Source organism: Mus musculus, chromosome 9 (assembly GCF_000001635.26).
Source record: "Mus musculus strain C57BL/6J chromosome 9, GRCm38.p6 C57BL/6J".
Classification (NCBI taxonomy): domain Eukaryota; kingdom Metazoa; phylum Chordata; class Mammalia; order Rodentia; family Muridae; genus Mus; species Mus musculus.
In genome coordinates this window covers 77,969,270-77,982,007 of record NC_000075.6, presented here as the reverse complement: position 1 = coordinate 77,982,007, position 12,738 = coordinate 77,969,270, and the positions used below count along the sequence as shown (strand labels likewise).

At 47.0% G+C, this 12,738-nt stretch overlaps 1 protein-coding gene across 4 annotated transcripts in view; it reads right to left on the bottom strand.

The window, feature by feature from the left end:
• Elovl5 (ELOVL family member 5, elongation of long chain fatty acids (yeast)) overlaps positions 1–12,738 on the bottom strand; it is a 67,155-nt gene that overhangs the window by 2,512 nt on the left and 51,905 nt on the right. For 3 of the 4 annotated variants that reach the window (NM_134255.3, XM_030244554.1, XM_006511400.1), the window contains exons 4-7: positions 6,146–6,223; positions 5,089–5,260; positions 2,059–2,183; positions 400–534 (exon numbers count right to left, since the gene is read on the bottom strand). In NM_134255.3, the coding sequence (NP_599016.2) occupies positions 400–534; positions 2,059–2,183; positions 5,089–5,260; positions 6,146–6,223 (510 nt within the window). Of the gene's footprint in view, positions 1–399; positions 535–1,756; positions 1,859–2,058; positions 2,184–5,088; positions 5,261–6,145; positions 6,224–12,738 lie in introns of those variants that run through there. The other variant, XM_011242807.2, reaches the window with a different exon arrangement.

Sequence of the window (12,738 nt, the reverse complement as noted above, 5' to 3'; positions counted from 1 at the left end):
TATCAAGCCCCAAACTTGAGCAATGGCCATCTAAGAAAAACGGGACAAAACAGTAGGTTCCAATTACATCAGAGAATGTGATGGAAATTTCCTAGCTATGGTAGGCAGGGCAGTGGGGCTGAGACTTCCGATTGGAAATCAGCTCTTTATGTCTCTGCACTGCCCAAAGAAAGGGAACAAAGCACCCACGAAACATGGCATCATTTCCCACCCGGGTCTCAAGACGCCTAGGACCCGATGGCAAAGCAAGCTGTGGACCCACCCTCCATCCCTACAAAGGCTCTTTCAAAGCACAGTGCCAGCACCCAGCAGTGCTCCCAGCAGTGCACCAGCAGTGCTCCACACAGCCCCACTGAGTGAAAGGACGAAGGTCAGAGGCCAGCGGAGGGTGAGATTTACCTGAATGTAGAAGTTTGTGAAGAGAGCAATCAGGGAAATCATGTATCCAATCTGGAAGAACAGCCACCCGAGAGGGAAGGAGCATGGCCAGAAGACCCCGCAGGTCGTCTGGATGATTGTCAGCACAAACTGGACCTAGGGGGAAAGGCCAGGGTTGAGCGGTGGCAGCACATGGTTCCAACCATGGGGCTATGTATCAGTGTTCCCACCCAAGTTTCTGAACCAGCACTTCCTAGCTTTTTATATGACGTTTATTTCTGTCCTCTCTGTGTATGCCTCTACTATAGGTTCGCCCTTTCTCCTCATACCTACTTAAACCACCTTTCTCTAACAGTCTAGAACTCAGCATAGAGAGGTAAGAGAGAGGAGTGAGGTACTTGTTTAAAGGGGCCAGTGACGTCACTCATGACGCATAGGCCAAAATAACTAGGTCCACGAATGACTTCTGATGAGCGACCCTTGGAAAGCAGGTGGACCTGTATGATCCACTCAAAGGTGTTAAAGGCCCCTGACTCCTCAAGCACCTTCAGAAGCCCAGTGAGGACTCAAGAGGCTCGCACGGGCTCCGTTCCCCTCATTTCTTCAGTCTGGAGTTCTAATCTAAGAGCTAGGCAGACAGCACACAGCCCAGCAGGATGTCAATGCCTACGGTGTCTTCCAGAGCCCATGATTACAGCATAAATCCATCCATCTCTGCATCCTTGCTCCTCTGTATCAGAGGAGGCTAGAGAACAATTATCCTTCCCCACAGGTGAGAAAAAGATTAACAAGGACTGCAGAGCAGCCGGCAGAGGTGATAATGAAACACCAGACACAGAAGGAGCTCCAACGTTTCAAAATGTTATTTTTAAATTTTGAAAAAAAAAAAAATCAAGGTTGATTCAGGGGATCTCAATTAGATTCATCGGGAACAAATGCCCATGGCAAGGCTGGGTGGTGGTCTGTCCCTCAGCCTTTATGTGTTCACCTACAACATGGAGGGAATATTCCAGACATCTCATGCAGAAATCATATCCTCAGCATGGGTGCCTGACATACAGAACAAAGCAGGCCGGTGTTTATCAAGAGTACTACTAACTGCTCAGGAAGGCTTCACGAGGGGAAAGGAGCAGCCACACAATGGGAGAGTGGCAAGAATCATCATCAAGACAGACAGTTGTCAGTCTGCCTCTGCCAAGGGCCACTAGGGTCTGAAGCAGCAGGCAGCAGGAGCTTCGACCCAGTACTCTGATACAGGGGTCAGAATAAAGTAGTCACCTGGCACTCACCTTACCCGAGAGGGCCCACTGTCTAGTAAATACAAGGGCTCTGGACTCAGCACCAGAAAGTTCTACCTGAAACTCCTGGGAACAAAGGTGAGCAGTTTTCATCTTCAGTTTGGAAGTGAGAGCACACATACAGGTACATGTGTGCACACTATGTGGGCACTTATACACACAAAGAAAGAACAAAACTGGACCTGAAGTTGAGAGCTTAAGACTTGAGGCACCCCCCCCCCCCCAGTCCAGAGCAGATTCTCCATCTACTAGAAACAAGAGCATTGCCTACCTGCCCACAAGTTTAACTGGATCAACTGGATTCAATTAAACAACAGGACGGCCTGGAAGAGGACTGGATCTGGCAGGGAACAAGTTCTGGGCACAGGGACCAAGCACTCACCAGCTGCCCTTGAGTGATGTACTTTTTCCACCAGAGGTAGGGACGCATGGACGGGATGGAGGACAGACCATAGTACGAGTACATGAGGACATGGATGAAGCTGTTGAGTGTCGCACCAAAATATGCTGCGGGAACAAAGGGACCGAGGGAGATGCATTAGAGTTTTCTAAGGAACAGGTGTGGGAAAATCCAAGACCACTTTGGAACTAGAGTGACTCTTCTGAACCAAGAGGGTGACAAACACAGCAGCTCTAAGTGCTACTTGGCTGTGTAGTGAAAAGTCAGTTTCCACTGGGTGGGCAGGGCAGGCAGCCATAGGACACCTTACACCCAGTGGTCCACAGACCTGCCATATGACTAGCTTGTGCCCCAGACCTGGCACCTGCAGGTGTGGCCGGCAGACTGGGAGGAGTCCTCCTCCCAAATGCCTAAGATGGGCTGCCATTTTAGAGGCAGTTCTTTAGAGACGAAAGATCCGTTTTACCATACCTCTTTTAATTTCCAGTAGAATATCATTTTTTAAATACTTTCATCCTCAACAGTAACTAACGAAGCGAAGCGAAGCCATCAGCTTTTCAGGTTGTGTTAGGAGTGTCTAGTGGCTATGACAGAAACTGGTCCTGCAGCCCTCACAGAGGTCGTGTACACTCTCCAGCTCTGCGAAGGCCAGCTGGGCCTAGTTGTCTCATGAGGTATCTTGAAATTTAAAATACTCCTCAGACGCAATCAGGTGGAGGGCGGTCCCTACCAGAATCTGGGCCAGCTTACCCATAGGTGACAAGGGATGAACACCAGACACTAGTTCAAGAGTGTTGGAACTCAGCCAACTTCTGGGGTATTTAGAAAATCTTTTTCAGTTATGAACCTGATAGAGCTCTGAATCTCAGAGGGCAGAGACAGTCTGCAGCTACGTTGGGAGCAGACCCAGAGATTCCCAGGCAAACTCTTCAGGTGAGGAGAAAACACTAGTGACCGAGAGAGATACTTGCTGGACCCTAAGTAGAACCCAACCATGCCCAACTTTTAAAAACTAGCAAATTTTGGCAAAAGTTATGAAAAAACACCTGGTAACTTCACACCATCAGATTGGATGGGGACTTCCTAATGTGTAGCCACAAATGCCTAACCCCGTGACACACACCTTGCCCACTAGACAGTACACGGACTGTGAGGGTTGGTTCTCTCCTTCCACCGTACAGGTTCCAGGGATTGGACGCAGGTCATCAGGATTGGCAGTAAGCACCTTTACCTGCCTGCTCCCTTCCTACTTCTCAATGTGCCCAAGGTGGCATCTCCTTCATCTTAATCAGAGTAGGACAATAACCAGAGAAAGGCTCTATGCCCTTAGGTAACACAAACTATTACTAAAAGCAACCCTAGGTCCTCTTCACAAAGTCCCTGCCCATAAAGGCCTGTACCTCGAAGTCATTGGTTTCCTCTGGCAGGTTCAGAATTTCTGGTCTTTCTTTAAAGTCTCTGACCTATTTAGAATGGATTTTGTGCTGAGTGAGAGGTCTGAGTTTTGTTTTACTGTTTTGCACATGGATATGTAATTTTTCCAGAACTATCTATTGAAGGGGTTTGGCTTATTTAACTCTTAAATTAGCATCCAAAGTAATGGGTTTCATCACGGAGTCTCCGTACATTCCTGTTGCTGCTCGGATATCACTTGCTGCCCTCCCCACAGTGTCCTTCCCTGTAAAGTCCTCCCCTCCCCCGTGAGCAGTCCCCTCCGCTCTTACACACACTCCATTGCCCACACAATCTCCTACCTCCCTTAAGATCTCTTCCTCCCCTCTCACCAGACTTTTTCTAGTTTTGTGACCTACATATAAATATCATGCACATATACAATTTTATATTTAGGTTTACATATATGCAGTATGTGAGTTTGGCTAATTTCACTTAACATGATATCCAGCGGCCTCCATTTTCCTGCACATTTACACTTGCATAAAATGCCACTGTGCAACGTACATTATCATCTGTGCTTGGCCACCCAGGCTGCTTCCGTTTGTTGGCCATTGGGAAGAGAACAGCCACAACCATGAATGTGCTTGTATCTCTGTGGTATGTGATTTGGAGTCCTCGGCTATTTAGCCAACAGCAAGGTCAAATGGTAGTTTTCGGTTCAGTTTCTGAGGAGTCTCCACATGGACTTCCACAGCAGCACCTGGCATATGGAGCAGCACCAGGCGTATGGAGCAGCACCAGGCGTATGGAGCAGCACCAGGGATGAGTATGAATCCTGGATCCTTGCTAGCATTCTGCCTCTACTGATACTGGATCTAGCATCTCACTGATACGGCCAAGTCACTGAGCTACATCCCCTGATGGTTTGCTTTCTGGATGATAACCTATCTGATTGAAGTGAGACGGGAATCTCATTTTTCCTGACAGCTAAAAAATGCTGAGCACTTTTAAAGTATTCATTGGGCATTTGGGTTTCTTTTCATGAACTGTGTATTGAGTTCAATCGTCCATTGACTTATGAATAATTTGTGATTTTCTGTTTTAAAACGATGAACATATCTGCTGACACCTTTGTCAATGGTTATGTGGTAGATGTGTGACTTTCTCTCTGGTCTTCTACTCCACCCCTTTTAGTCTACACATCCCTCTTTGTGCCTGTGCCCTACTGTCCTCATTACGATGGCTCTGTGGATAATCTTGGGCTGGGCCTTATGAAGTCTTCAGCCTTGCTCTTTCTGGTTAGGATTACTTTGCTACTAACATTACTAACATATGTGACATGAAAAGCAGAAGGAAGGAGACCATGAGAAGGTGGGGAGAGGGACAAATGAGAGAAAAGTGTGACTGACAGGGAAAATGCCACAATGAAATCTTTACAGTGTATGCTAACTGAAATAATAGTAATAATAATAATAATAATAATACATAGAAAAAGAAAAACTTGAAAACAAACTCAAAAGCTTATTAACCTGAGGATTTACAGAGAGGACGTTTTTCCCGAGGACTAAGTTTCCAGTCTGTCTCTGTCACATGTTCCCCAAACATCCCATTACTCACAATGGCCGCAGGGAACCCAGTTCATCACAAACCACCAGATGTTGAGCATGGTAGCGTGGTGGTAGACATGGAGCACGGTGATCTGGTGGTTGTTCTTGCGAAGGATGAAGAAAAAGGTGTCCATGAATTCGATGAGTTTGGAGAAGTAGTACCACCAGAGGACGCGGATGATCTAAGAGCAAAGGGCTCATGGTTTATCTCCAGTACTTTGCTGGAATGTCACCCTGGATGTAAACCTGGGAGAGTCCCACTGGCCCCCGCTGCCGTCCAGGGACAGCTCCAGCCACGGTGAGAGCCTGGGAGAACTGAAATGTCTTCAAAGCTCCTGACACTCTTGCACCCCCCAGGACTCAAGAGGTAGAAGCCCAAGGATCGAGGGTTCAGGGTCATCTTCAGCTACATAGAATCTGAGGCTACAAAGGACTCTGTCTCAAAGCAAAACTAACTCAAAACCACAAGCCCCGGCAGGCAGCTCCGGGCTCAGCAGTGCTCTTCTGAAGTCTGCGGAGCTGCCGGGAGGGAGAAGGATGCTGGGAGAAGGATGCTGGGAGAAGGATGCTGGGGCTTGAGGGCCAGCGGAAGCACGAGTCAGGAAGGAAATGGAACCAGAGTGTGTAGTACCTGTTTCTGGTCCAACTGATATGCTCAAAGGAAACGCTGGCCATGCTGAGCCTTGACCGCCAGCCTTCTGTTTAACAAACTCCAATTCTCAGACTGGACTGAGGCAGGGTTTTTCCTTTAATATCAATACTCGGAGGGCACTTACAAGAGTGACTTTAAATCAGATGGTCTTTTATGTAACTATGAAACCTGTCAACGGTCCACAGGAGTTTCTTTTACAGAGGGGAGGATTTAGTTTTCATTTTATTTATGCCTTTCATGTTCAAATTACCATACCGCATACCCAGCGCCTCTCTCTCTTTTGAAAAACGACAACAGGGATTATCAGGATTGAGAGGCCGCTGTCTCTTTCGCCTTTTATATATGTTCTTTATCAAAAACAAAACAAGCAAATACACACAGACACCCTCACCCCCACACAACCCTCAAACAATACCTTCATATCGGATTCTCCCGCGCTGCGTGTTCCCTGGCAGAAAAAGTTGTATTTGCCTTCCCACACACCTGTCACCAACTGAAAAAAAGGGGAGAAAAATTAGTTGCTACATCAGAGCCCCGTTCCACAGAACTTTATTAGTCTAGAGTATGAGAAGATTAACTTGGGGCTCTACAGAGTGAGGTTCATCGTCAGAGTGAACAGTGAAGAGAAGTCTTCAACGCCACATGCGTTCATCCAGTCACCATACTGGAAGGGTGAAGAGGGAGCCTGAAGACGTTCCCAGGCTGCTGCCTTGAGAACTCCTTCACCTGCTGTTTCAGGTAAAGCTCCATCCAACTCCAAGATGTCATCCCATCTCCTCATGTCACTTTCCCTAAGCCTGGGCTCCTGAAACCTGACTGTACAGTTTGGAGCCATGTGTGTAAGTCAGTCATGGACTCCCCAAGGGTGGGTGGGGGCTCAAGGATCTGTAGTTCTAACAAGTCCTTCGATGGCCACCAACACCATTGGACTGGAGACACACTTTTAACACTAGGACAGATATAGTCCATCTTCTTATTCCTTTTCATTTCCTGATGCTGCATCTACCCTGTGATGGTTAGTATATCCTTGGACCTGGGAGTGGCACCATCTGGAGATGTGGCCTTTTTGGAATATGTGTGACCTGGTTGGAATGGGTGTGTCACTGTGGGTGTGGGTATAAGATCCTCACCCTAGTTGCCTGGAAGTCAATCTTCCACTAGCAGCCTTTGGATGAAGACATAGAACTCTCAGCTCCTCCTGCGCCATGCCTGCCTGGATACTGCCATGCTTCCACCTTGATGATAAAGGACTGAACCTCTGAACCTGTAAGCCAGCCTCAATTAAATGTTGTGTTTTATAAGATTTGCCTTGGTCATGGTGTCTGTTCACAGCAGTAAAACCCTAACTAATATAGAAGTTGGTAATGGGAGTGGGGTATTGCTGTGATAGGCCTGACCATGCTTTTATTTGAAAGAATGTGGATTTTGGGACTTTGTATTTGGAAAGCAGTGGAATGCTTTAAATGGGGCTTAATGGGCCATCCTAGTAGGAATATGGAAGACTTAGTTGCTGGGAGTAATTTGAACTGTGTTGACCTGGCCCAAGAGATTTCAAAGGAGAAGAATTTCAGTATGTGGCATAAAGACTGTTTTTGTGGTATTTTGGTGAAGAAGATGGCTACTTTTTGCCTTTGTCTGGAAAGTCTGCCTGAGGCTAAGGTGAAGCTACTTGGATTAATTGCATTGACAAAAGAAGTTTCTAAAAAGCCCAGCAGAGACTTTGTTCTCTGGTTAAGTCTTATGAAGAGAAGTTTGAACAAGCATAGCAAGCTTAGAAAGAAAAAATATAAAATATATGGTTCGAGTATTAAAGGGGTACCAGGAAGTGAAATGGTGCAAAATCTTGTGTTCTAGGAGATAACAGATTAAGGGAGTGGGACCTTGGGGCAAGATTCTACCCAGCTAGATTAAATCCATGCATGGTGGTACACACCTTTAATCTCAGGAGACAAGCATGCTGATCTCTGCATTCAAGGTCAATCTACAGAGCAAGATCCAGGATAGCCAAGCTTGGGCAGTGAAGGATTTAGAAAACATAAAGCTAGTGATAATATAATAGTACAAGGTGATCATGTTCTAGTTCCTGTAAGCAGCAGAACTCGGCAGCTTCAGCCATGTAGCTCTGGCTCTAGAGTTAAGAATGGAAGGAACTACTGGGTAAGTTGATGCTAGTTAGCCGGAGCTAAGGAATTAGCAGTGATTAAGAAGAGACCAGCATCACTGAGGTGAAATCTTCTGGAAATTGTTTTCTGGGAGCACAAAGAAGCTGTGTTCCAGAGATACCGAAGGTTGTACCTCATGCTGCGGATGGACTTGGTAATGTGTAAGAGTCACTCAGGTGGTACCTGCTTGTGAAGGAATGAAGGGATCGTGGAGAGAAGCTGAGGCTTAGCACTGTGAGAGGCCAGGGAAGGCCACTGGAGAAGGTGAAGCCTCAGCTGTAGTTGATGGCCCAGGACTGAAGGGGTCATGCAAAGGATTTGAGGCTTGGCACCCTGAAGAGAGCCTATGAGAGGCTATTGGTGAAGCCTAGTTGGAGTGGAATACCCCAGTGTATTGGAGATGTCAGTACCATGGGATGAACACCAAGAACAGCAGCCGTAGTAGAGTGGATCAACCTGAGCTTAGAGTGCTACAGAGGGCAGAGCTGGAGAAGTGATGCCAGCTCTTAGGAGGAGTCCAAAAGATCAAGTGGAATCCCAGACACTGAAACAAGAAGCTGTAACATTGAAATTGCCTTGGAGACTCAAAGATGTTAAAGATGCCAGAGCCATGGGATACATGCTGAGGAAAGCTGCTAACAGGGAGTGGAACCAGCCCAGGAGAAAGCAGTTTGTTGCAGTCAACAAAGATGAAAAAGGAGTGGAGATCTGAAGACTGCTTTGACATCAGCCATGGAGATGCAGAGTTTGGAGTTTGCCCAGCTGGTTTCCTGCCTTGCTTTGGAGATTACAGTTAATTAAGTTGAATGAATCTCAGAAGAGACCTTGAACTTTGGACTTTTAACATTGTTGTGACTGCTATAGACTATGAGGACTTTGAAAGTTGGACTGAATGCATTTTGCATTATGCTATGCTTAAGTATGGCCCCCATAGACTCATGTTTTTGAACAAGTCTATGAGGGCCAGGGAGTGGAATGTGATGGTTTGTATATCCTTGGACCTGGGAGTGGCACCATCTGGAGGTGTGGCTTTGTTGGAATAGGTGTGACCTGGTTGGAATGGGTGTGTCACTGTGGGTGTGGGCATAAGATCCTCACCCTATTTGCCTGGAAGTCAGTCTTCCACTAGCAGCCTTTGGATGAAGACAGAACTCTCAGCTCCTCCTGTGCCATGCCTGCCTGGATACTGCCATGCTCCTACCTTGATGATAATGGACTGAACCTCTGAACCTGTAAGCCAGCCCCAATTAAATGTTGTGTTTTATAAGACTTGCCTTGGTCATGGTGTCTGTTCACAGCAGTAAAACCCTAACTAATACATACCCCTAGGCTTACGGATTAGCCATCTGCAGAATCCATCTGCAGATATAGAAAGGACCCCAAAACAGGCATGAAAGCTGTAGTTTTCACTGGCTCAGTGACACAGCCTGTTTCCTCATTGGCCCATGGTAAGATGCATAGCCTATGATGAGACCTTAGAACATACTCTAACGGACAGGCTAGAAAGTTTAATTATTCTACTTCAATCATGTTCCTACCACCTATTGTGTGCTATTTATCTCTGAAAACCACAGCTCCCGGCTTGCTTGCTTTCTTCTATACTCGAGAACAATCTTGAGTGCTCTTGATGGCCACAGAATGCCAGGGGATGCCTGAGATGGTATACTTTGAGCTTCATGCCATCCACATATGAAGCACACACAAGGACCCAGTCACAGTTATCAAAGTGTGTGCACCTGTCCATCCTGCCAGCAGCACCCAGGACCCCTGGCAAGATGCAATCTTGAACTATCACAAACCTTCAGGATCTAAAACCCTGGGGTCGATCACCAGGGCTGGCATTCAAGAGTCCCTGGTCACAAATTCTTGAGAATCTAATGATGTTGCTTCAAAGTCTTGTCTCCGATCCCAGATCTGACACCACCCAGAACTTGTTGGCCACAGCTTTAGGCCTTACCCTAGATCCTGTGACCCTGAAATTTATGAGCGAGAAGCCTACATGGGATGTGTGTGTCAGAGAGACCTCAGGTAGCCTAGGTTAAAATTCTCATTCTCCTGCCTCCGGCCTCTGAGGGCTGTGATTTTGCCAGCCGGCCAGTGTTTTAACAGCTGATTCTGATCATATGAAATTTGGAAAACAACTGCGGGTCCCGTTGAAGCTGCAGACCACCATAACCCCGGGAGCTCTAAAGGATTACTAATGCCTGGCCTCACCCAGACCAGGAAACAAACCTCCCGGGACTCACAAAGTTCTCAAGAGAATTCAGTGTGCGGCTCAGACTGTAAACCAGTAACTTCACCTACTGACCTCAGTAAGAAAGTTGTTCAAGGGAAGGGGTAACTGAGAACCCTGTTGTAGATTTGGTCTAATGCCACTTTAATTATGTTAATCCCCCCCCCCAATTGCACAAGAATCCTCAGTGTGCATGTAAAATTCGGAGGGACCCTGCCCCCAGTTAGTTTTGATTGGTAAATAAAGTTGCTGACAGCCAATGGCTGGTCAGGGAGACAGAGGTGGGACTTTAGGATTCCTGGGCAAGAGACTGAGGAAGGGGAGAAAAAGATAGCCACCATGCCACGGAAGGAGTAGATGCCACGCCTGAGGTGCTGGACAGAGAACACAGCTGTCATGCAGGTGCTGGGGAAACTCAGTCTGAGAGGGCAGCCAAGGTGGAACACAGGTAAGTGACGAGTTGGAAGGTCCATCAGCCAAGTGGAGGTTAGAAGTGGCCCAGCCATTGAGCTGTTTAAGGCATATTAAAACATAAGGACACTGGGGCGGATATCGAGGAGTGCCGCCCCCTCTGCCGGGTCAATGTGAATATCGATAATTGGAAACTGAAACAGAGCCAGGATCTAGGAGGCTCAGGTTGCTCCCCCACTGCCCTCCGACAACTACTCAGCCTGGTAAACGGTACAGATGCCCCACAGCAAGCAGAACGTTTTGGACAAGGACTGGAAAGCAAAACGTTACATTTTTAGCCAAGCAAACGTCAGAAATAAATGCCAGCCTCGGCACAGTGCATGAATGCGGGGGTGGGGTGGGGTGTGTGTGTGGGAGCATCTGATGTTTCCTGTAACTTCCCTTCCAGTGTTTTCCTTCTCTTCTGTTACTTTCTCTACCTGAAAACATTCTGAGTTTACATATTTTTCATGGCCAGAGAGCAGCATTAAGAGTCTGGTATACCATCAGATGTGGAGGCTGTGGGTTGGAAGGTTTGACAGGGAGGAGTGTGAGACCTGTGGGTTTCACTGTCAAAAGTGAGGTTGGACTAAATCCTCTCCAGCGGCTTTCTGTCCAAGTTTTCAACGATCTCTCAGCTACACTGCATAACAGGCCATGCACGCTGCTGCTTTCTTTCTAGACTGGCACCATGAGGCATATATATCCTTTGGGTCTTATGTCCTCTTTCAAGGCCAGTTAAGTCTGTCACTCACAGGCCTATGAGAACTTTGAAGACTCAAGATGCAAACCCAGAATGAACAAGGAACGGAGGGAGAGGAGGTGGGCTTGGGCCTTTGGAGACCAGACTGGAGAGAGGGTTGTGACACCAGAGTTCTTCCTCCGTCCCATGACAGAAATGCAAAATATCTCGAGATACCAAAAGGAACCGCTTCTTGTCAAAATGTCACAGATAATGCAGTAAGGGTTCCACGAGGACAAATGTGTACAGTGAATATTTGCTGAAACGGTTATCTTTGTTATATCTTTTACCATATTAAAAATGTCACATTTTAGCAGGGTGTGGTGGCGCACACTTTTAATTTCCTTTGGGAGACAGAGGCAGGCAGAGCTAAGTGAGTTTGTGGCCAGCCTGGTCTATATAACAAGTTCAACACCAGACAAGGTAAATAGTGAGACTCTGTCTCAAAACTACGGAAGCAACAATACAAGTCACATTCTGGACCCTACCATCACTGTTTTCTTTAGCTACCATCTTGGGGTCCTGGACCAGAGGACCATGTGTATGTCGCTTCAGACGACTCTGGTAGGAAAGCGGGCAGATGCCCCCTTTACAGTCAGTCCTGCAGGTGCCTCTTAATAAGGAAGGCTCTGGTTCCCTCCTGACATGTGACTCATTTTTGTTTCTAAAGGAATCTAGGTAGAACTCTCCTCTATAAGCAAATTAACTCAAAATCCTACTTGCCCTTTCCTCTAGCCTGGGACAGGAGTAGAAAAATCTCTATGTTAACACCACCTTTGGAGGACAGAAATCAGGCCTGGGCCCTGGGTGGTGAGCTGCCAGCACCAACAAGCCACATACAGGGGATGCTGTTCACTGGTGGCCATGCTCCTGGCCTGTGCCTACCACACCTCCTCCACTCTGAGGTCCTTGTGGAGGCAGCCTTCAGGGTCACATTCTCTCCACTGGGACTGCCACTCACCGCTTCTACTAGGGCCAGCTAGGGAGCCTCTCAATGCAATACATTCCACACTTAAAACCTTTCAAAGACTTGCTGTTGCCTCCATAACAAACCTTCTGAGGTATTCCAGTTCTACAGTGAGCCTCCAAGTTTCCCCTTCACTTCTATACCTACAAGCTACTTATCCAGATACAGTTTTCCAGATCCGTATTTCCTTAACCCCCGAGGTCAGAGGGCTGCATTAGCCTCTAACGTCTATGCTGAGATAGGGACACTGGCTTTAGTGTCTCCATCTGCTTAAGCCTTAGGTCCCACAACTCAAGCGGCACAGACATGGTCTTGCATCAGAAAGGTTATCTTGAAAGGTTGGTGATATGAACTGTGAATAGTTTATCTCATCCAATAAGGCTCCTAACAAGAGCATAATAAATATTCACAATGACTGTTTTATTCCTACTATCTAGAATTCTGTCCCAGGCAC